At 38.1% G+C, this 24,036-nt stretch overlaps 1 protein-coding gene across 3 annotated transcripts in view; it reads left to right on the forward strand.

The window, feature by feature from the left end:
• LOC111269180 (uncharacterized) overlaps positions 1–24,036 on the forward strand; it is a 53,698-nt gene that overhangs the window by 15,467 nt on the left and 14,195 nt on the right. For all 3 annotated transcript variants that reach the window (XM_022848592.2, XM_022848594.2, XM_022848593.2), the window contains 8 exons: positions 6,101–6,523; positions 7,045–7,209; positions 10,796–11,143; positions 11,499–11,698; positions 17,850–17,999; positions 20,200–20,410; positions 22,627–22,737; positions 23,233–23,850. In XM_022848592.2, coding sequence (XP_022704327.1) covers positions 6,101–6,523; positions 7,045–7,209; positions 10,796–11,143; positions 11,499–11,698; positions 17,850–17,999; positions 20,200–20,410; positions 22,627–22,737; positions 23,233–23,850 — 2,226 coding nt within the window. The remainder of the gene's footprint in view (positions 1–6,100; positions 6,524–7,044; positions 7,210–10,795; positions 11,144–11,498; positions 11,699–17,849; positions 18,000–20,199; positions 20,411–22,626; positions 22,738–23,232; positions 23,851–24,036) is intronic.

Genomic DNA, 24,036 nt, shown 5'->3' on the forward strand with positions numbered 1-24,036 from the left:
CTTTCTTTCTAGATGCCGTTTTCGAGGTATAGATTCAACTTTTCTTCTCTTCATGGAAAATGAAACTCCCCACATCCCACCATATATATTATACCAATAGATCTAATTATTTCAATTAAACGATTACTCACGTTTTCATTGAAGTTTACGTTTACGAGTTATCGGAGTTTTGCTGCTTTCGGTCATGTCTTTCTTTTTTTAGATTAGATTTACCTCAGCTCTCATAGTTTTCTAGATCTCTGCACTAGTTTCAGTTTTTGCGTTTTTTCTATTGAACTGACATGTTTCGAGTATTCAAAACGTTTCTACTATTACGACGCACGCTTAACTAAAATCTGGTAGTGCATTCACCGTATAACTTTTGCCTCAACAGCAGTTGATAACTTTTTCTAAACTATGTCAAGAATAAAAGATGTAGATCGAATTATGTATAACCTCTACAAAAGCTATCTGATTTTTTGGTTGCGTTTCTTTTGGCTACCATTCGTGTACTAGACAACAGATTAGTGACAATTTATGTTGAATTTGCGGTAAATTTTCGATGCATTTCAAAATCATTAAACAAATTAAACATTTCTAAAATCTCGACGAATTGTGGTAATATTTAAGATCACCAGTTTTTTTTCAGAGAGCTAATAAAAATCATTCAACTTTGGTTACAAGCATTACGCTTGAAGGGCGTTAAGTGTAGCCATGTGGTGGATAAACTTTGACACAGCTATGGCCGAACAAAAATCAAAGATGCTTCAAATAACTCGAAAAATATTAGTTTTGTGAAAATCGGCGTTGTTGCCGTGATCTCGACAACGGTAAAAGTTAGAACAAATTTGGCATTACTGGAAGCTTGCCGGCAATTTATGCTCTTATAGTTTTCTCAAAAGAGTTCGTTGTGTTTAAGGAAAATGGAGAAAACAGTATTTCGTAATCACGCTATATGTTCGCAAAGTGAAAAAAAATATATCATTCATTCATTCGTACAGTCGTTAAAGCGTTTCATTATCATTACCGTACTAAATTCCCGTACTTAAGTGTATGATGTCCATTTATGTAATGTTTAAAATTTGCAGTGGCAAAGCTAAGGGCATCCATTATAGATATACTTCACTTGAGCTTTGATAACAAATATTTGGCGTAGGAACGTAAACCATGTGATACGCCTTTTCTTTTTACTTTTTCTGTATAGTGACTTCCAGTGACGATCACAACACTTAAAAAGATCAAACCGTCATTGAAACTTCCCTCCATCAATTCCAAGTTATTCCAAGTAAATTCCATAACTTCTTAATACGAAACCTCTCTCATGTAAGCCGTCGCACCACTTGCTTTTTTGTAATGGCTGCAGATCGAAAACAATTGAAACGTTCATCGGTTTTCCTAGGAATACCGCTAGGTGCTTTTTTTAGTATCGTCAAGTCCTACATATACTAATCACAATAACATCGCGTGCATGCAGAATAACACAATCTCACTTATTTTTAAGCAGTGCGAACATTCGATCTGTTCCCAATCTCCATGCATGGCCCAAGTTTCTGGTAACTGATTCTGGTTTTGCTCGACTGCGTATTACTGAAAGTGAATGAAAGTTTTGCTTCTCTCAGATACCTACTCTCGTTGATATACCTTTAGCGTTCCCTCGAAGAAATCGTCACGCCCGCAGGGCCACTCTTGCACAATCTAAGAATCTACGTTTTTCGAACTTTTTTAGCCATTCGTGTATTCTGGCACCATATTTCGAGAGACAGACAAACTTGTTAAGAGGTGTTACTCTTCCTGCCGGCTATGCTAATATCATCTACATAGTGTCAGTGTTCAATCAAGAACATTTTAGAATGCACAATCAGGAAGCCATGCTTCACTCCTATGCATCACTGTTAACACGGTCTTCCAGTCGTTCTTTTGAGAAAGGTATTTATTGCTTCCAAAATTGTATAGGTCTAACTTATTTATTTACTGCGGCTGGGCAAGGTCACCCTTCTACCTGTTCAGGTTCCTATTCGGATTAACGAATTCCATGATTTATAAGCCTGAGTTTCTGTACAACACACAAGTTAAGGTAGTATTTGTCCTTGGTCTGCATATACACACTGGAATATTCAGGAAAGAAGTAGCTATCTATTCAGAAGAAGTACCTATTCAGGTACCGTCTATTGGCCAACTAAATTAATGCTGTACAAGATCCTATATAAAATGCCAAATGGAACAATAATGACATTTGATTGAGCTTAAAAAGCTGTTTACTTCTTATATGTTCGGCACACGCCCCGGGTTTCTAAAAATGCCCTAAATAAGAGAAAAAAAGTGATGAATCAACATGAGGAAGTTGATCGGACGTATTTTCTACAATAAACCCATATAGAGAAATACTTATCGTTTTTTAGGTATGGAATGATATTTGGCTTTCATGTTGAGCATAGCGGGTCTGGCTAGTATATTATCCTTCATCGCTTCGTTGTTATAGCACTTTGTAGCAATCGCCGCAAGCCCGGGTCTTTGCCGTCGCATCCTAAGGTTCTTGTCGGAAACGATTGCAGTTATTAGCTCGAATAAACGACTTATATGTTATCAGCCTTGCTAGTCATACGTACTTTATTAGTATATTGCGCGGTGTACTCAGCGCCCCTTTGAGAAAGGACAACTTTACCAGACTGGGTTGGCCAAAATTATTAGCGACGAAATTTTTATAAATTATGTCAATACCGCAGGCAACTATAAGGATAGCCTGTAGATCAAAGAAAGGAATCGCAGTTCCAAATAAAAGACACTGCGCAATCCTAATGGTTGGCTTTTATTATCATGTAAAGCGTGAAGCAAGCGTGCGTGCGTCTGCAAACAGAAGCAGTTCTCGATAGGAGAATTCATGGTATAAAAAGGAATTTTGCTAAGCACAGAGCATCGGCCACAGCTGTTTTAGCTCTTGCTTATGGTTTCTATTTTGAAAACGATTTTTGTCCGCCAAAAATGAAATAGTCGCGAAAAATTATAACATTAAAAGGAAATCGATTTTTTTGATGCATTTGCACCTCTAAATTTTCAAATATCAAATTGTATGCCAAATTGGATTTTTTTGTGTTGGTTTTCCTTGTGCTGACGAGAAACGCTGTAGCAAAGGAGCCAATTTTTTAAAATTAGCCATAGTTTATAGAATAAGCGCAACAAATTTCTTCAAATAATTCTCAAAGAACAATCTTAGCTTATAGATTAAGCTCAAGGAACTTACTTCGGACAAAATTTTTTCCGAAAGAGGTGTAGAGATCAAGTACGGAGATTTACATGTAGCCTTAATGGAAACATGTTTGGAGTTAAACGTCATTCCTTTAACTAATTTTTTTTATTAACAGTGAAGTTTTTTTTTTGTAGAAGAAGGATCGAAAACTGCCAAATGAGTAATATATTACTAGTACAGCAGCGAGAAAGTATCCTGGTTTTAGCATCTTAAGGAGTACCCGCCTAACCCCTACGAAATAAAAAGCACATCTGCCATATATACAATTTATGCCGCTGAATACTGTCGCCTGTTTTGGTCTTTTTCTGTATCACAATCCAAATTGCGTAGGTGGGCAGCCTGATAATGCTTTCAGAAAAACGGGGTCGCGGCATTGAATTCAGGGTACATACTGGAGATCGGTGCAAATGCCTTACTAATAAAAATCTATTGCGCTAGTATATTAAAGCCAGTTTGGCTTCCCAAGCATTGTTCTTTAGGACGCTTTTATGTTAATGTTCATGTTTTGCTAAAACTCGGCGTCTTAAAAAACTTACATTTATCCGCCAGTATGAGAAATACCGATATTGTTTATGTAATGGAATCGTAGCTAAATGAAGAAACGACAAATTCAAATCAAATGAAAATCTTCAGATCGGAAGAATCGTGAAGGCGGAATGCTGGCGTTTAAAAGGAGAGACATAACGTGCTTCAGCATAACTTCAGTAGAAGAGTTGAGCGAATTTACATGTATTGATACCCTGGAGGGACTCCTCCTGATCCAGCTACGGCGTATCTATTGAAAACCAAGAGTGTACATTAAGATTTAGTGGCCATAAGTTGGCCTATTAGGTAATATCTCGAAAATGTGTGTTATGCCGAATACCGTATGGGAATAATGATCTTAACTGTACCTGTTTATGTTAGAAAAAGAGACTAAATATTCGTACATCGCGTTCCCAATGTCATTTAAGTTTTTGCTAAATCGTTTCTCCTATTCGGTGTATGATAACACTAGGTCGGCGAACTCATCTATTCTTTACCTGGTGCCCTGCACAGATGACTATATATGAACAAAAACGGTGAAGCAATATCCGCTCAGTAGAACTGGTTCATATCTCCATAATTTTTTGCCTCGACAGAACACTAGTGCCAAAAACAAATAAGAAAAAAGTTAGGATCCCGGGAATGGAGGTAACGATTTTATGATCGTTACTGGCCACAGACTAGAATGTGTTCTTTTAAAGTTCGACTCCAGTGGTCCGAAGACGATCCAGCCGTATTCACTGAAGAAAGGGGCCATAAAATTACAGACGACAAGTCCCTCCAACAAAAAACTGATATTCTTAACTGCTAAGTCATAGGAGAAATCGTATGGAAAGCTATACCTAGGAAAGATGAAAAGCTATACCCAATTTCAGATAAACAGTTTACCTGCCGAAGGGGGTATTTGACTACTGATCTGTCGTTTCTCTTCACTCTAATTGCGCTCCATATAATTGAAAAGAACAGTGTGTTTGCACACGTGATAATAATACAGACTTTTCCCCATTAAAATTCTGAATTGAGAAAACAGCAGCATCGGGTGCCCATTCGGTCCTTTACATTAGGGTCCTTCCTTTACTGCGAATCATCTTTGCTAGCGCGTGAGCCTTTTCCAGATTCTGAAACCTGCATGATAATTAGCGACGGCATAGAACGTCGACTTCATTTAGCCAAGAAAGTTTATAGGTTAGCGCATGGGAGTCTCGGCATAGACAACTTCGACATCATTTTCTTTGAAATCCTGTGCTTTCTTTAAAGCAATGTGTTCACTAAACAAACGCATCATTACACCATCAAACTTTTAGATAGAATTGTTTATGATTCAGCTGGTAAGCTTTTTTGCGTACTAGGTTACAAGACAAAAGTATAGAAGATTAATCATGAAACACTTCTTAAAATGTATTAAGCGTTTATCCTCAAAAATAAACGACCCAGATTTGTGCCACAAGCGTAACAAACTTGAACATAGAATAAGAAAATACTATTGTCACCGTGCTTCATTGCTTGTTTACAGTGTTCGACTATCTACAATTGTCATCTACGAAAGTTCAGTAGTTCTACGTTTGTTTGAAGGTTTTCAAAAACGGTTAAATTGTTGTTTTTTTTTTCTTTTTCGTAGACTAGCTATTTCGGACGATTCTAGACATTGTTACTTTAAAGTGGAGTATAAACTAGCTGTCGAGTCGAATCGAATTAATTGAAGAGAAGTGGTTTACTGTGACACATTCTTCTTGTTCTACATGTTCTTGCATTTTCTGTGAAAGCATGATCCTCTGTCATTGGTGAATCCGTTTGTAGAGAAACTGCTTCTTGCATCGAACTAGTATTTGCTCCAAAAGTAGCCGAAGACAACAACTTCTTTTAAAATACGACTGGCTATTAAACGTATTTGGAAAATGCTGTTCATAACAACGTATTCCTTTGTTGATATACAACTACATAAGCGCGAGCCGCAATGCGCAGTTTATTGCCGTATATGAGCGGTAATAAAAAAAAACACTACTAATTGAATTTCTACTAATTGAATAATATATAACAATTCCTCTATGTACATTATTCCCCTGGTGCTGCGTACCTATATCGGTTGAGCCAGTCGGTCTTTTTTAGCATACGGTTAACTTCGACATTTAACTACACCGGGTTTGCTACTGGTACGCGTTAGGTCGAACAGGTAATCTAACAGAAACCTGTTACGAATTATTTCTCTAACATTAGATAAATTAGCTGTCTTTATTTTATCACAAGTCAGTGTTGTGGCGTAATTCAGTCAAAGAATACGTAGCCAAATAAAATATCAGCGACGTATGATCCTATTCTATCTTTTCCTGTTTATTTGAATCTTCTGGCTGTTAGTCGGTGCAGTTAGATCATTGCTACGCGCAGCCTCCGTCAGCAGATCCATTGCCCAGTACCGATACATCGCGGACGTCGAAAACGTCCAAGCGAGGAGCTAAACGGAGTGCCGACAACGGTGAGCGTGTCCCAGCTAAGCAAGCAAATAAACAAGGAGTACTAGGCCGATACCAACAGTCCCCGCAACACCTCCAAGTGTCACCTCAGCAGCAAAGCAGCATCAATGTAATTGCGCAACAGGGTCATAATGCTACTGACAGCAGCCGTTGCCAAGCTCAGCAATCGTGCTCTGACTCCCCTGCATCATCAGAATCAGTAGTCAGACCTAAAGGAAAAAATCCACCGTCTTCAAAAATGCTTACTAATCCTGTAACTAATTCTTGCCGACCTGCTGCAATTCTCTCCAAGGATGACGCCAAAGAGGTCAGTTTACACATTTTTTTTCCAATGGTATCACGTAACCATTCGTCAAAATAGTACGACTTAGGACTCGTAATGATGAACACGCTTGCAGTAATTAGAAATATGGATAACTCGCCATCTTGGTTGTGTCTAAATCTATTGGGGGATGTCAGCTTTGTCTTGCAGAGATTTTTTTGACTTATCTCTTTATTTTCCACGACTCGCTTTGTCGGTCAAAGTTGATCGTATTACTTTTACAAACGTCGCACACTGGAAATAAGTTACGTGGAGATTGGCGCTCAGTAATGTCCTAAAACGCTTATATTGTGATTATTACTAATATCGGAGTTTTGGTTGTCCAAGGAAAAGTGTCGGAATGCATAGTAGAAGGCACTGAAGTGGAAGGACAGTTAGTGTGTCCAAAAACATGGAACGTCCACTCATAAATGTATTTCAATTTGAGATCGAGTAGTTTCGTACAAAATTTACTCAAGAAATATTTTAACCGCAAGTTTTAGGCTGACAGGTTACCTTTATTCCAGTCATCCGTTGCAACGACCTTGGAGAACGCTCTAACACCGCAAGAGTTGGACGCGGTAAGCGCAGCAGTGGCTCGTCTACATTCGACCACCGGGCTTGGTACGTCCGAGTGCCCTGAAATCACAAGGGAGAATACAACGGATGCCCTCTCTTCCTCAATAACTAAGGTAAGCTAGAATGTGATTCATTTATTATTTGATTATCGAACGTAAGTGTACCAAAAGTATTACTAAATGCCCTTTATCAGCTCCATAGTATACTATCAAAATAGGACCCTGCAAGGTACCTACGCCCAATAACTCAAACAAAATAATAGCAACTAACTATTGTGATCGAGTAAATACGGAACTAGTATGACAGGACATTGCAGTCGAATGACGGTAAAACAAGCCTAGTTACTTTGAATGAAATTGGATTTATATACTTGAACGGGCAAATGAAATAATTACGGCTAAGCGGCAAGATAGTTGGCGAACAATCGAAGGGGTGGAGAAGTTAGTGAAGCAGGGCAACTGCAATAAAGTAGCTGTTTGTGCATACGCGAGCTATACTTTAGTTTACATTGAGAGCCAGCAATTTCTGCTTTCCCACGTAGATTCATCGCGTCTTTAGTTTGATATTTACGATGCGCCATAACATTATGTTTTGTTGGTAATGTGAATTGTGTAAAAAAAAAATCATATAGCTGTTTTTCTACATGTCGTAATGATAAATGGCGAAAACGAGAATTTTTGGGATGATTTTGGAAGAGTAATACGAGTTTATGTTAGAAAATGGTTCAACTTTCTAAGCTTTATGCTGTAAACCTAATATTTAACAGTTGCTTGAAAATATATAAAATACACAGCTTTTTTTTAAAGTTCGTCATATATATATATATATATATTATAGTAATGGTGTTGAGCCAGAATGAGAAACAGAGTATGCTGTAGAAAAACAGGATAAGTGCAAAAAGACAATAATTTCAGTGTGGCAAAATAGACAAGATAAACGTTTGGTATAACGGCAAAAAGGCCATCAATAATAGTAAATGATTAAATCCGCATCTTGGAGTCCTCGCCGTTTTTCAGTCACCCTAAATGACTGCTGTAAGGTTGATTTTTGGGGTTTGTACAGCTTATACCTTGAGGTAGCAAGATACGAACAGTGAGGTATCAAAATTAACTGCGACAATAGAGCTCGTTTAATGCAATCGTAAGCCAGTTTGTTTTAAAAAGGGGCCTCCTAGTGATTAAGCCAAGGACATAAACTATGGAAATGAGTGAAGTAACTAATGACAAATTGGTACGGCGTTCAAAAGCACGGACGGACTAGATTCGAAGAGGAAGTGTAAGATAAACTAGGCTTGTTTCGGAAATTTAAAAGTTGAAGTTAATTTGTTATATGGCTTTGGAACACGATGTGAGCAGTGGGTAACGGACAAATTAAAATAGCAAATGGGATTACTGGAGCATTTGAGAAGAGTGGTAACTGCAGTGGTAACTAAGCAGTCCTAAGTATAAAGCAACGCACAACGCCAGTATCGGACGTAGAACTCAAAAGCTTATTCACTGCTTTTATCAAGTCCAATTTATCTTTTCAACTCGTTTCGGATTTGAAAATAACACTTTCGAAATTTCCTGCTTACATTTGTTTGTCGAGTTAGACGTTTTGCCGAGACAAAATGTCGAATAGTGTATATGTAAAGTGTTCGCATTTAATAAGGCTTAAGTTCGATTCATTTCCGAAAAATATACTTATATATCTTTCTTCACGGCCTAGTCGACTCATTTTAATATATTAGCAATATTTTATTTTCTAAACTGTGATGCAGTATAAAAAGAAGCATTAATACAATAAAAGCTCACTTGTTTATGGCGGCGGATTTAATACACTATCGGACGGGAATAGTTTAGCCGCTCTCCAAATAGTTTCAGATTCTTTCCCGCCGGTCGGTCTTCGTTCCGCCGAAACAACGAACGCATCGCAACGTCCTTAAAATTGATCTTTAATTGCAATAAACGTGCAGAGCACATGGTAGGCTCCTACAAAAACGTTTGGATGGAATCACTTTTCACGTCTCCTACCCGGCTCCTAGTTCCCAACACCTACGAACCTAATCTATGAGTATGCTGCCATTGAACCTGATTATTTGCTGCCAGGGGTCTAATCGGCTCTCTACTAATAAGATTTCTCATTCCAAGTCGAATCCTCCGCACTTATTTTTTGACTCATGCATTTAGCTAACAGAGCATACTATGCCCCAGGCATCATTCTCGTAAGTTGAACTTCAATGATACGGGCACCTGACCTGCCTTGTATGCTTTAATGTGTGCCGCGAATGCCTAAATGGCCCAGACATGTCCGATGGAGATTTGCCTCTTAGATTTAACTGATTCTGAAAACGATCGTGTCTCGTCGGAGACAATTTCAGAAAGGGAAACGTCAGTTAAACTCTAAGACTACTTGGAGTGAGCATCAGATATATCAATATACTGGTATGCCCACAGTATCAAACACACAGATCGTTTATGTGCGTAGTGTTAATTTATGATGTACACTTGGTTCTTTTACCTGTGGTTGCTGCTGTCTGCGGTTCAAGAATGCAATATAAGCCTTCGCCTGCTTTCTGTGCAACTGAGGAACCTCCCTGCTCTGATTCGTAAGCGAAATAACCTTGTATAAATTCTCGTGTCATGAAGGATCTTGGGGAAGACCGGTTAAATATCCCACAAGCGCTTGCTAAAATTAACGTGCCTCTGAGAGAACTGGTAGAGTTTGTGCCGCTCGCGAACACTTCGAAGGCAGAAGTTATCAAATCTAAACGAGGGATACACATTCATTATGCATATAATGATAGGATGCACAAATGCAATAGTAATGGTGTCATATGTTTGACCTCCACAACGCCTCTCATTCGAGATTGCGGTTTGTCATTTTGGTTTAAAGTCTGCTTCAAAATTGGAAAGGCTCGACCAGTAATGATCTTAAGTAACTAAACTACAAGAGGACCTCTTTTCCCAAGTTTCTTTAACGTCAAACGCTTAACCAACTAGTGTGTCATCGGCGTACCTCTATTTGCAGAAGATATCAGTCGCTGGTTCCGACTGGCTGGTTTCATGTAAGAACCTCAGGGGACAGGAACAAACATTGGACAGATTGATCTTTAAATAGTAAATGTGTCTAATGTCGAGACGTTGACAGATCATACATGACAAGTTGGGCAAATACAAGCGGTACATGGTAATTCGCTTTGCAGTGTATGCACTCGATATTAGGTGACACGAGGACTCGCGTTTCCTGTGAATGATAATTACGCCGAAAAAAGATACAATCGATACTATCATAGACATCATGCCACATGGTGCTCTAGAATTTTTCGCGCACGTACGTAAAAATGTGCTGTGGTTTATATATATATATATGCCATGAACTTTTTCGTAACCTCAACCTTAGGTACTGTTAAATGTGGCCTTTATTTATAAAGAATTGGAATTTTCACGTTGCTCTGTTTCTCGGTGTGGCTATATACAGCACAGTTTGTCTCTGTGCATAAATAAAGATCGTTGCACACAACTTGTTAAGAGTAGATAAATTAATTGTTTTCGTATTAATGTAGTTAGGAAAATCCGTAACACATAGATCCAATGATCTATCCATTGTAATCGATAAAGGCCTGCAGACAGCATAGTATATGTACTAATTGTTATTGAGGTTTTCTGTTTTTGACAAATAGTCAATCACCTATTCTATTGATACGAACTATAATTTTAGGTATGTGCAATCGATACAGCAAGAATGAAATCCCCCGGAGCTGTATGCTCCTCTGCTCGACCATCTCGCAAATCTAAAGAGAAATTTCAACGAAATCTCGAGCGCAAACGGCAAATGGGCAAAAATATCGAAGACTATGTGTCGGACGACAGCGAGGATAATGAGCAAAGAAAACTACCAAAACTATTAGGTGCCAAACAATCACGTCGACAGAGAGGTCTATTAGGACAGGTGCATTTGGTGACTACAAGCAGCACAATTCCCCAGCCTCGGCGCTCTGGCACTGGATTGGCTCAACAACGAACCAGACTGCCCAATGCTGTGCCAGCTGGACTGCAGAAAGATCTGGTATGTATACTGTTGTTTGTATCGTTACCAAGGGTTACATCTATGGAATTAGTTGGAGAACCGTGAGTGGACTTGCTACGCGCAGCTAACAGAATGGGGCAGAGGTTTCCCTAAAATGGCTCGAAAGTGCATTAAAGAAGTTTGTGGATACAACGTTGCCCTTACTTCCTAGATTCCTGTTGCCTTTTTAAATCGGGTAGGAGCCTTTTGCCCATATCTTTCGAAGACGTTGACAAAAAGCGAGTCGTAGTAATAATATTTCTTACTGCGGATGAAATTAGAAAATATTTGGGAGTGCGTAGTCTGTTAGTCCCATAGAAGATACCTAACTAGTTATTTCAATCTTTTGTAACAGGGCACGTTATCAAGTTCGAGAAGGAGTCATGCGCGAAAATCCATGTTCAAGTGCGGAAATCGAAACCGAGAAGGCGGCTTTTCAAAGTGGGAGGTAAAATCCGACGTGCAAGCTGACCTATCGAGCTCAGAGGTTACTGACGAGGGTGCGCCTGATGATGATGATGAATGGAACTCAGACAACGATCCCGAAAAACTTTGGTTTGTTTTTTACTTCATATACAGATATCATCCGTTTAGTCAAAATGTAAAGGAAACACCTTTGGTATAGAAATGAGCTACCCATATAAAATACCAAATTGTCTTGGTATTTCAATATTTTGAACAGTATGCCATTCTGTACCAGAGCAGAGACGCTAATTAGTATAACTATTCAGCGCTTTAGTTTTAGCCTTGGAAAAGTAGACCAAAATGTGCGCATATCCAGAAAAACGTGTGTTACATATTGGGATTATACGATTGTACAGACGAGCCCAAGTTAAAGAATTAGGCGTAGGGTGTTCTTGTAAGTAACATGGGGGCTCCGAATCGACAACAAAACGGGATAAATTAAAATTCTGGAGATTGAAAATGCGAAGCGCTTCTAAGATTTGCTCTGGAATTGCATTTTATACAGAAATATACGCAGGGACCTTGCTGAGGTTTTAGGGGCTGCTTATGTTGGGTATTATTTAGATCCAATCATGCTCAAAGAGCAATTTTCCGACTAAATTGCATGTTAAATCGCTATTATAATTTTTCTTACTTATTTGGAGAAATAGTATGCACTTTTCTTTATTTACTTATTTCTAATCAAACTTATTTACCTTCGTCAGGTTTTTCTATAATTAAAATTATCCTTTAAATAATTATCTTTAAAATACACACATGCGTATAACAAAGTAACTCTAAAGGTTTGATATATTATATATATAATAACTTTGCAAAACATTAAGGTCATAGATAACGCCGGAAGCAGTTGATTTGGTGTTCGTGAGATCATTTTGGATACAGCAATTATTACATTACACTACTCCATTTTTCGGTTTACATTCGGTGTTACCGTGCCCATAATCTGTTCTCTGAAGTCCCACCTGAAGTATACGAAGGCCTCCTTTTGAGGAAGGAAGCCTTTGTCTGATTTGGTTGCTCAATATTCCCCAAAATAAGATTTTTCCAAGTTGAATTCACCCCCTATGCGGAGTTGTAGGGCAATAATCGCTAAGGGTTAAGTATAATGAACAGAGCTGTCGAAGCCCTGCTGCACCTGCCGTAATATGCTGGTTAAAGGTGTGGCCGTTTCATAAGTTCAGCAGCCATAGTTAGTAAATGGGTTAGCACATTTCAGCAAGCGGCTAAAGGACTATGATATATGATAGACCGGAACACTGTTACATATCCCGTGCTAGCAGTTCTGATATTCCATTATCGATTGTCACTCCATTCTTTTGAAGTATCGTTGCTTTTAGGTTGAGCACAAGCGCGGAAACCTTCGTGTTGGCAGGAGTGCTTAAAACGATATTCCTTGGAGTGGAATGGAAAGCTGTTTCGGAATAATCGAATATTGTGTAGGTATATTGTGAGAGTAACTTAAAACTTGTTTGATGACGTCACACAGGACCCTGAATGCCGCTGACGAGGAAATATTCCTGCAGAATCCGTTTTGCTTTCTAAATATCGCATGAACACTTTCCAGAAACGTGTGTAGTCTTTTTCCAGAACATACGACGCAACCTCCCACGTTTAGGTTGCTTTTGCTATTGGGGATGAGAAGAAGCGTTGCATCCTGTCACTACCAAAAAAGCTTTTAACCGAAGTTAAGACATTCGAACGGAAGAATTCAGCACAGCTCTAAGGCGATCCAGCGCTAGAACCGCCTTGAAATGTTTACTCTGAAACATGTTTGATCCAGCTGTTTTTCTAGTGCGTTAGTTCTCAAGCGCTTGAACAAGTTTAAAAACAGAAAACTCATGACTCATCAGTCGCTCTCGTCTCAAACTACGCAGACTAGTGAAACTCCTGAGGCCTTCTACTGCAGGTATTTTTTGTGCTAAATCGGATGTGCTAAATCCGGCAGATCACCTTGATTACTGTAGCTAGAGACCTTGCTACGGTTTGTAGTGTTGCCAGTCTGAGAGCATCCTAGGTATGGCAAGCAACGTGGAAGTTGTAACCAAGCGAAGTCTCCTGAATCGGGCTGGACAAGTCGATGCGCGTATCGACATAAATCGGATCTGTAAATCAATCGTGCTCTGGATGTCCTAGGACAAAGCTTCGGGTGTTTTCTATATTGCGTTATTCTCCGAAGCCAGGAAAACCGTCGAATCACCTTATTACACTTTTAACATAAACGGCGGAGCTCTATATCTAATATAACTGCTCGAAAATAGTTTGCTGAATTAAAATGGCGTTCTGTGCCCGAAGGACGCATTCTGTTCACTTGATTGTCAATTTTTTATTTGCCAGCAACCATCTTTCTCCAGAAATGCCTTAAGAGAGGACTTTTTTAATTAGGTATATGACAACCACTTCAACTGGTGTTCGTGTAATTACACAGACAGGATCTAGTCATGACCTTTTTAGTGTTAAGTTTTCTTTGGGTGACCGCTGTGTTGTCTTCGGTAAAAACCGACTTGGTCATATGGGCAGAAACATGTGCACTCCAGAAAAATCGAAGTTCCGCCATGTGATATAGCAGCGCACACCTTTAAAATCGAAAATAGATTTAATGTGTAATTCCAAGATTTGCTGTCATCTAATGTGCATGTCATTCACTTCTGCTGAATTATCAGCTGATTTTCAAAATGAAATGCAAAAGCTTTATGATAAGCAGGGAAATCTGGTACAAGTAATTTATTCAATAATGCTTGTAGGTAACGTCAACTCTCCCACTCTCAATTAAAGTTCGCCAAACTATACTGGTAACGGCTCTTTTTCAACTGCAAATCTGTTGCGGAACAAGATCATGCATTTTTAATATTATTATATTTTTAAAAAACTGTTTGGCACCTCTCCGTACCACTTCTTCTAAGTCCTTGGATAAGTTTATCGCTCGTGCTAGACTTAGGCCCCAGTCGGCTGACACGTCGACTTCAGATTATTGACGAACGCGTGAATTGGCCCGTGCTTGCATCAAGCGACGTCATCTTGAAGAAAATAGAAACGATGTTGATAAGGATGAAGTTTTTTTTGTGACGCAAACAAATGATTAAATGTTCACGATGGAGTTTTTCCTCTGACCGTGATGACAGTGTAGCTTTCGGGAACATCAATAAAATTACTATCCTATTATTTTTTTCTACTATCCATACATTGAACAATTAGATGTTACTACAGGGATCATCCAGGAGGGGGCCATGATTCAGCCTAGCTTTATCTCTGTCCGAAACCTGCGAAGAGCAGGTTTATACTGCAAAGTATCACTTTTTTCATTAAACATTTTGTCACATATTGATTTTATAAGATATGGACTCACGACGTACGAGACATGCTGGTTTTGCAACGATCACTGTTACCGCCACTACCGCCTTTTCTTACGGTTGCGGCCGCCGTCATTACCATGCAAATGTTGTTCCATGCAGGCATGCCGTTACTCGTCGCACACGGTTGCGGGTGTTGCCACTGCCGTACCATGTGCGACAAGAAACCTAAGAAATATTCGTATGAAAATCTCTTTCGCTCTTAGTGGAAATCAAGCCTACGTCAACATTGAACTGACACAGTGTACACAGCGCTCCACCGACTTATCCATTCTCCTCAATGAGATATCTTCAAAACGTATACCTTTAGTTAAATGAAGCAACTTTCAGCGCATCTATGCAGACTGGTGCTCATCTTAACGACTTATAATTTACTCTTGAAATCGTTGCTGCAAATTCCTTGAAATTAAATATGACCTTACATAAAATGAAATACTGTCAATATTTTGTAATGAAGCTACTTGCCCTTTAGCAGTATCTTCGTTCAATATCTTCAGGTGCAGGTTTCTAATGGAGTAGATCTCTTACTATCTTACGAACTTATCGAGACCGCAAGAAGGGACCGCGTCCATCGCCGTACAAGTTTGGTTCAGAGTTACATACCATGTTCGATGGAAAAATAACCGTTGATGCTGTTTACCAATTCCTGCCGTTCAAAGAGCTGCTTAAGCCCTGCATGTCATCATTGTACAAAGCATGCGCCTTCAATAACTAGACGTTACAAATAAAATATATACCTATGACCTTAAAAAATATATGGAAATTATGAGTACCAAGGACACACTGGAAATTTTAAAATCCATTGATTGCATATCCTGGCGTGAAGAAAATCGAACTACAATGTGAGTCGTGAAATGCGCTGTCCCGAGAACTCTTCTTGATAACACAGTGTGTTGCTTAAGTCAGCACGCTATTGAAGAAATAAATGTCTGCAGATATTGGGGAGTTCAGTTCGAGAAGAAGATAAAATTTCGAAATCGCGTTATAGATGTGACTGAAGTAGTTTTCCGCAGCAATAACTTGATTTTCAGAGTATTTTAAGTACGAGACAACTCTAATAAGATGCAGTTTTATGTCTTCTTGGCTACATTTGAATTAATATACTGTGTCCATCTATAGATGTTATTTTACTTAAGACACATTGATCTGTTTTCACGTATACCTGATAGATTTGTGGGACGTGTTCTTCAGTGATTTGGTATTTCCCGAGGCCAAGTCATCCTCTCTAGCTGCTGGTCTTCAGTGTTGTGTTAATAGTCGAGTATTAAGTACTCATTTTGGAAATGATGAACTGGAAGACTTTTTAATGGGCTCAAGAAAACGATCAAAAAACTGGCTTTTCATTTCAGCCTGAAGCGGCGACTACCGGTATTGTAAATCGTTCTTGTGCTTTACGCATAGCCGCCGCCGTACATGCGAACAAAGCCATTTTTATTGCGTCATGTTATCCACTTTCTTCGTAGAGGTTTTTTTTACATTATATTGTATTGAGGATGATTTACGTCAAATTGTAAAAATCAATCAAAGTTGGGCGTATTCCACGGGCGTACCTTTAATTTTAGTAAGCCAGTCTTATGCATTACTCCCCGTAGACGGTGCAAATACTCGGATCGATTTTTTAGCCTTTCGATAACGCCGAAAGGCAAATGAGAAAACCCTTTTTGTGTTTTTTTTAAACATTTTATTAGCATATCAGGTACTGGGTCTCTCACCCCGTCTTTTACGTAAAACATTTGAAAGTTAGAGTGCTTACTCTTTGTGGTGACGAACGAGATTACGTAATTTCACTATTAAGAACATAGGACATAGCACCCCCTGGTGGTCAGGAACCAGACTACGCAAATGATTACATATGTCGATAATTAATCCATACACTTCAGATGAATAAGCCTTATGGTAATAAAAAATTGTACAAGATTAAATCTAAAAGAGTCTTAATAATTATCTTAGTTCCTTATAAAAGATAGTAAATGAAAAATAGTATATTTGTAAAAAAAATACGACGAAAATAGAAAATGAGAACAATATTTTTCTTTAGAATACCGATCTTAAAGTAAAACTTTGTTATTCAACCAAAAAGGGTTTTTTGCTTTTTCTTTTTAGTCTGAAGTACCTCACAGCTTCCGCCATTGATTACTAGAACAGTGAAAACGTTTTTGAATAGTCTATAATGTTGGGCGAATAAAAAACGAATGGTAGCTGGAAAAAAAAAATAAAGATTTAAACCACCGGTTTACGTTCAACCTTTCAGCCAATTTGGCTTTAATTCTATAGTCACTGTAGGTGATTCATACGAGTAGTAGTCTGTGTACACACTTCATTCTATAGATATACATTTAATAAAAACGAAATTATGTATCTATGGGTATAGTTTTTTGCAAATTGTCGCGGTATGGCAGAAAATCTCTTCCATATTTGCAGGATGAATCTACCATTTATTCCCGCCTTACCATGTAGAAGATATATGTTCTTGTAAAGTGCGCGCCTGTATCTATAATCCACTATAAAAGTTGCGTAAATAAAAAATTTTGGTTATAATGTGTGTCTCCTACCTAAAAGTTCACCTTTTGTATAATTGAAAAAAATAACTGCAAATGCTCAAGACAGGCAATCTTAGCCATATTCTGTAAAAAGCTTTATTTTCAGGGTTTAAGAAATGTACCAATGCCGAAAATAAATAAATATATATAGCAATGATCACTGTGTCGTTGCCGTCATTAAGACAAATTGCATTCAGTTTCCTTTCGCTTATATTTCACTAATAATTAGGTAGTGAACTAAGCGAAAGATCTTGAATATTTTAACTTTTTAAACGGTTTTTAGAACCTGTCTTTTTTCGTTGCTTTATGCTTGGATAAATATATCGAATTTATTCAAATCATCTTTTTTTACAGGTGTGTATGCCATAAACCACATAATAATCAATTTATGATTGCGTGTGATGAATGTGAGAACTGGTTTCATGGGAGATGTGTTGGAGTTTCAAAGGCGGAAGGTGCGCGCATGGAAAAGACAGGTCACGAATGGTTCTGTTCAAACTGCAGGTAACTGTCTTAAGTATTGTTGTTTAAGTTTTTCATTTAAGCTTCCTTTCATCTTTACTATGTAGTTAAAAGATTACATTAACACATGAAGATAAAATAAACAAGCGAATTAACACTTATCATTAGTATAGTCTAATAATACACGTATATATTAAAAACAGATAATTGTCGCTAGCTTTATTAAAGTTCCACTTTTTTCCTATTTTTATCGTGCATTTATGTAATTGGACAAATACGATCCTTAAGAATGAAGAATGTATAATACCAACACTTGTGAAATGTGCTTTACGTTTTAACCTATGTATTCTCACATAGTTGTCCTTCAGGATTTCCTAGGGAAGCTGAAACTTAAAATTTCTTAACATTTAAAATGAAGCACACGCCATGTTTGACCGATACGGGCTTCAAGTTTCATATAAGTATATCCGAACAACATATTAACACTAGCAACTCAAATTCTTTATTTACTTACTCGCAAAATATGGCTAACCAAACACGTCGGCAACTATATAAGACATAAAGCAAGTGACTTAGGAACACTTTTGCCTTGCTTTAATTACTGTTGCGGTAAGACAAAGGACGAAGGATATAAGTAAGGTCGAAGTAATCGAATGTCTAAAGATATAAGGAATTTTATATTTAATACTGCGGTAAAGCATGGCTTCAGAGAGCTGGAACTCACCGAAGACCAAGTCGTTATCACATATCAATAGCTTAAGAAACTGCCGGAACTGAAATTGAACGACGCAAGCTTAACGGGGTGGATAGGCAACGTAGAAACGTCAGTGGTAGAATTGCAAAGGGTTCTAAAAGCCCAGGGGTAGTTGCAGATTTCTCGGTTTGACAATACGATATAGTCCTTGTTTATTCAAAAAAAGGTGTTGCAGTTCGACAAATGGCGGAGCATTTACGTAACATACGTTTTATGAGCTAAATAAAAGCATTATTTATTATACCCACCTTTGCGACTTCCAGTGCACTGATTTCGTCGACGCAGAAATGGTGCAAACAGATACGTGTAAGAGGTCTAAGCGTGACAACGTACTAAAGCAGCCAAAATAGCCATAAACTTTTTTCTACTGACCCTACAAAGCTAGCTCAAGATTTGCTTAATCGAAGACTTCATATCAAGGAAGCCCAACGGCGATTTTGGTAAACACAGTACTAGAAAGAATGGCTCATAGAGGTACAATACTCACAGCTAACATTATTTTACAGTATGGAACTGAACAAACATAGTGCGTATGTCTTGGGTAAATCGGCACAGTCCGCTCTTAAAGACATACAGGTTACAACATGGATGCAAGCTTGATGGAAGCTTTGATCTATCATTAAATTCCTCTGGACATCTAATAAACCTTTGACAGGTTAATGGCACTGTATTTCCCAGAAAGATGCATTTAGATACGAGAAAGGGAGTATAATGTCGAGTGCAATATCTTGTCCTATGTAGTTGTAGTTATGTTTTTTCATCACAGAAATCATGTAAGAATACCATACATAACTACAACATGACCTAACGAACCACATACGATAAGGAAGACGTATAGTGAATTTAGAGTCTTGAGACCAAGAAGGATTTCGCCAATGGAGCCCGGGGCATTAGGTAGCCTTTTATGTGAGTCTAGTTTGATTGACGATGCTTATGTGTACTAATCGTAAGGTTTCGCTCAAACAAAGTCTATAAGCATCATATGACCACGGTACGTAAATAGAGATGTGCGTAATTGTGTGCGCCATGAGGGCATTTTACAGGAAAAGTATGGACGACTATGTAAATTTGAACAAAAACATCCAAAAGGTAAATCGAAGTCCTCATTTACGAGATGTCTCTAAATCTGTACGTACCGATATCTCATTTGTACCGCGCAATAGCAAAAAGAGTAAGCAAAACTTGTTGAAAATGCAAGGAAGCACTGAGATAGTTATTGGTTATGATGGCTACTATCAATCCTTCAAAATGCTATTTTCACAGTCATTTAACAGTCGTCAGCCGATATCAGACAAATGTGTCCTGGATAAAAAGTTCGCAAGCTCAAATTTATTCAAAAGAATATTCAAGCGTTATATAAAAATAAGTGAGACATTTGTAAAACAAAAGGTAAAAAGATAGGATCAAAAAATACAATTATGTGTGTATTATTACAAATATGTGTGTGTAATTATATGATATTAATCGACTTACTTACTATTATTTCAGGAAAAAGCGTAATGGTCAGAGCGGAGCGTCATCGGCAACAGGGTCACGTATCTCTTCTAATTCAGGTTCTCGGTCAACTGGGGCTGGCCTAGGACCCTGTGGGGCGGAATTAAGCGTTCCTCTTATCGACAACCTCTCACCACATCCACTTGTGTCATCAGCTATGGTTGGAAACTATACCGTGCTTGGGCAATGTGCTTCTTGCAAAAAGGTTTGGGTTTACTGTTTCGCTTCATCTTAAATGTGTAAAGGAGACGGTTTACTAAAAAAATCCCCAAAAAGTAATGGCGGATGCGGGGTACCCCATCCATAAAATGAGTTAATTATATAAAACATAATTTTTCTTTGTGTGAAGTATACTACTCTTACTCTATCCGTCTTCCCGGTGGCAATTAAAGCTCAGGAATGCTTTATACCCCACCTAGGTCCCATCGAAGCAGTACCGAGGATTTCGACGATTTTTTATACGAAAGAATCACGTTATATTTTTTTTAACAAAATAGCTTTGGTTCTAGAGGCACACCATATTTGAGTGGCATATATTTTTGAAGACGCGCGTTATAAGACTACTGATTTTTTTATATCTTTATATGTGGGGTTACATGAGGAATTACGTTATGGATTTTATATATATTAGAACGTGTTTAGAACCATAAAAAGTAAAAAAAAAAAAAACGATTCTTCTATCAGCTACGATTTATTATTATTAGTATTTCTGAGGTTATACCTACATAAAGACACATATTTTTATTGAACTTTTTGCACGTGCTAAAAGTGTCATTCCTGGCGGTAATTTTTCTTCGATGTATCTTCCGCTTACCTATATTAAAATGCAGAGTATGAATCCATAAAAAAGTGACTTCATCGGTTAAGATATATTCGTTTAAGACATCTCTAAGTAGCTTAATGGCTAGGCATAATAAATTATTTACCTTTGAGGAAGTAATACAAATCTATGGTAAAAAAACTTTATTTCTCTCTTGGAACCTTTGGTCCCTACACGGCTGTTGAGCCTTTAATATGAGACCTAACTCATGATTAGCAATTTTCCAGATATTTGGCCTCTAATCCGCCAGTAGGCTCTCAACGGTAATCGTGCATTAAACGATATTAATAAGTGTAGACTTGTTACATTCATTCATTCAACGCAGCCAAAATGTCTAAAAGGTGCAAAAAGTATAACCATTACAGCTTAACAGCTTAAGCTCTGGACATCTCATTCAATAGTGGATGTTTTTCATTCTGAAACCACCACCAGTTTTCGCGCTATCAATCCAGAATTATCAGATCATCATTTTGATAAATTTTTAAGCCGTTTTGATTTAAATCCTGTTGAAGTCTTTCCGCTTTGACTCTTGAAAAACTTCTTCGGATTCGTCGGAAGTTGCATGAAAACTGGTGACATGAACAGCTGATAACAGGCAGAAAAAAATTTTGAACATCAGTGAAACTCGCCTAACGCGAAGATATGCGATAATACCTAGCCTTCACTAAGGTCCCAAAGATGGACCTCTTGTCTGCGCCATGATGAGTTTGTAGTGTTGTTTGGGAAAATGCTTGCGTTCATTTAATAGCAAGAATAATGGATGAACGCATCTCTTAAATGTCACTTAAAATCTAGCACCATGTACTTGTCCCAAAGTTACATTTCCAGGTCAAATGTCTCAAACACTGAATTATACTGCCTCACCATCGAAGGACTCTTTAAAATCGAACACTTTGCGTTAGACGATTCGTTCGATAGATAAATTAAATAAATATATAAATAAAATTAAATAAAAAATAAAGTAGTAATATGATAACCTGATTGCTCCAATAAAAGTCTCAGTTGGATCATCCTACGCTACATTAATGATCTAAAGCTGGCCAGGCACTGAACAATTAATCAGGTTTATATATTCTAGCAGTTTCATATATTCTAGGTAAAATCATAGCTCCTTCTCGAAAGACAGGCAAAGTACCTTTATCCGTTTGACACAAATTTTTTGCCACTCATGTACTCTCATATTACTTTACTCTGACACACGGATAATGATAGTGGTATATCTCAAAGAACATAAAATCGTTTATTTTTTTTTACCTTTCTTACGAGCCCTTGTGGAGTATATCGACTTAATTTTAATTAATTTATTTGTTTCTTTTAATATTAGCAGCTGTCTCATCAGTCCCTCTCTGCAGACAAGAAAAACCACTTTCAGGTTCGGCTGTTCTTACCATCAGCAGCTCAAACTAGTTACCGGGATATAACACATCGAATTCTCTAGGGTATTTAAGAGCTGAGCCCATGTAAATGTAAAGTGTTTAAGGTATGAAAATTAAACAAAAAAAAAAAAAGAAGTAAATAATCGCATCGTATGAACTATAGTAACCAATATTATCTGTCGATTTTGCTTAAACTACAGTGAAAGATTTGTATGGTACTTATAGGTCGTACCTGGGGAACCAACACATCGATTCTGCAATGTCGAGTGCACAAGCCGTCATGTTAATAAGTACCTGCCGGCCATTATAGAGCGAGCAGAGAAAGAAGGCCTCGAAGTACGTCTTTATAAGTGCACTTATTTGATAGTATAAATAATTAGTGCTCATTTACTAACGCTCTACTAAGATATTTAGAATTATACCGGATTCCTTCAAGCGCTGACATAGATTAAATAAATATTGTAATAGTAGCCTTACTAATGTGACAGCAGGACAAGTTATTCGAGTTACGAGTCCGCGCCTCGTTTCTGAGTTTTGTGTACTAGGAAAAATAATTAAGTGCGAATGTGATAGGTTTTTTTTAGAATGATTACGAATTGGCGCTCATTCCAAGTATTCTGATAATCAAATGTTTTTCTGCACCAATTTCCGATAGTGGGGCTACCATATCAGGCCTAGAACGAACTGACTAACCTTAGGAATGAAACTGAGAAGCCTATTAGACCATGCGGACTCAGTATGTATGCAGTAATTTGAAGGAAACCATGCTCTTAGACATATGGCTAAAATGTGTCGTGAATTTGATGTGTATTTAAACGCTGTATTGCTTAGGTTCGCGTATCAATGGTGGAAATATCAACCGGCAAGGCGATCAACCTTGTAAATGCAACTGTTGACGGGACAGAGAAATGGCTTTGCCGCAGGCCCACCTTTCAGATTAATCCAAATCAAGCGAGCGCAATTCGGAGACCTGTGCCTAAAAATAAGCACACCGAGGATTCCAAGGAGAAAGAGTGTGGTAGCCCTAACAAAACTTCGAATGCCAATAGCTTAGATGAAAATAAGTGTGACATTGTATCACGTGATTCATCAGTTCCTTCGTCTACTAATCAAAGCCACGTAGGGGCCTCTTCGAGACCAGCACTCCAGCATGAAACAACTAGTTCTCATAATATAACTACTATAGCGCATAAGAATGTATCGCTGACTGCTGGTTCTAGCTCCAGTAGTAGTAATTTAAGTAGTCGAAAGGGTGCATCCTTAATTGCACCTCCGAATAAAACCGCGTCCTCGAAAACGATGCCAGACCGTAAAGGCAATGCAAAATTGGCCAACAACGAAGGAACGCCGACAGATGATAGTACAACGGCCACATCCCAATCCTTAGCCGAGAATCAGGGTCACGTTCACAATCCACCGTTAGCGCAGGCTCGAAAGAACGACCCCAAGGTTCGTAATTGCACGTTCCTATTTGCAAAACTGCACTAATTTAAGACTAAGAATAACAAATTGTATCGTACATTACGTACAGAAGATTTTATATCATGCAAACACACGCTTAATATTTACCGAAGAACGGCAAAATTAACAAGGAACACACGATAACGATTAATTAAAAAGCTCATTATTCCATCA

Source organism: Varroa jacobsoni, unplaced genomic scaffold, assembly GCF_002532875.2.
Source record: "Varroa jacobsoni isolate VJ856 unplaced genomic scaffold, vjacob_1.0 scaffold_1361, whole genome shotgun sequence".
NCBI lineage: Eukaryota > Metazoa > Arthropoda > Arachnida > Mesostigmata > Varroidae > Varroa > Varroa jacobsoni.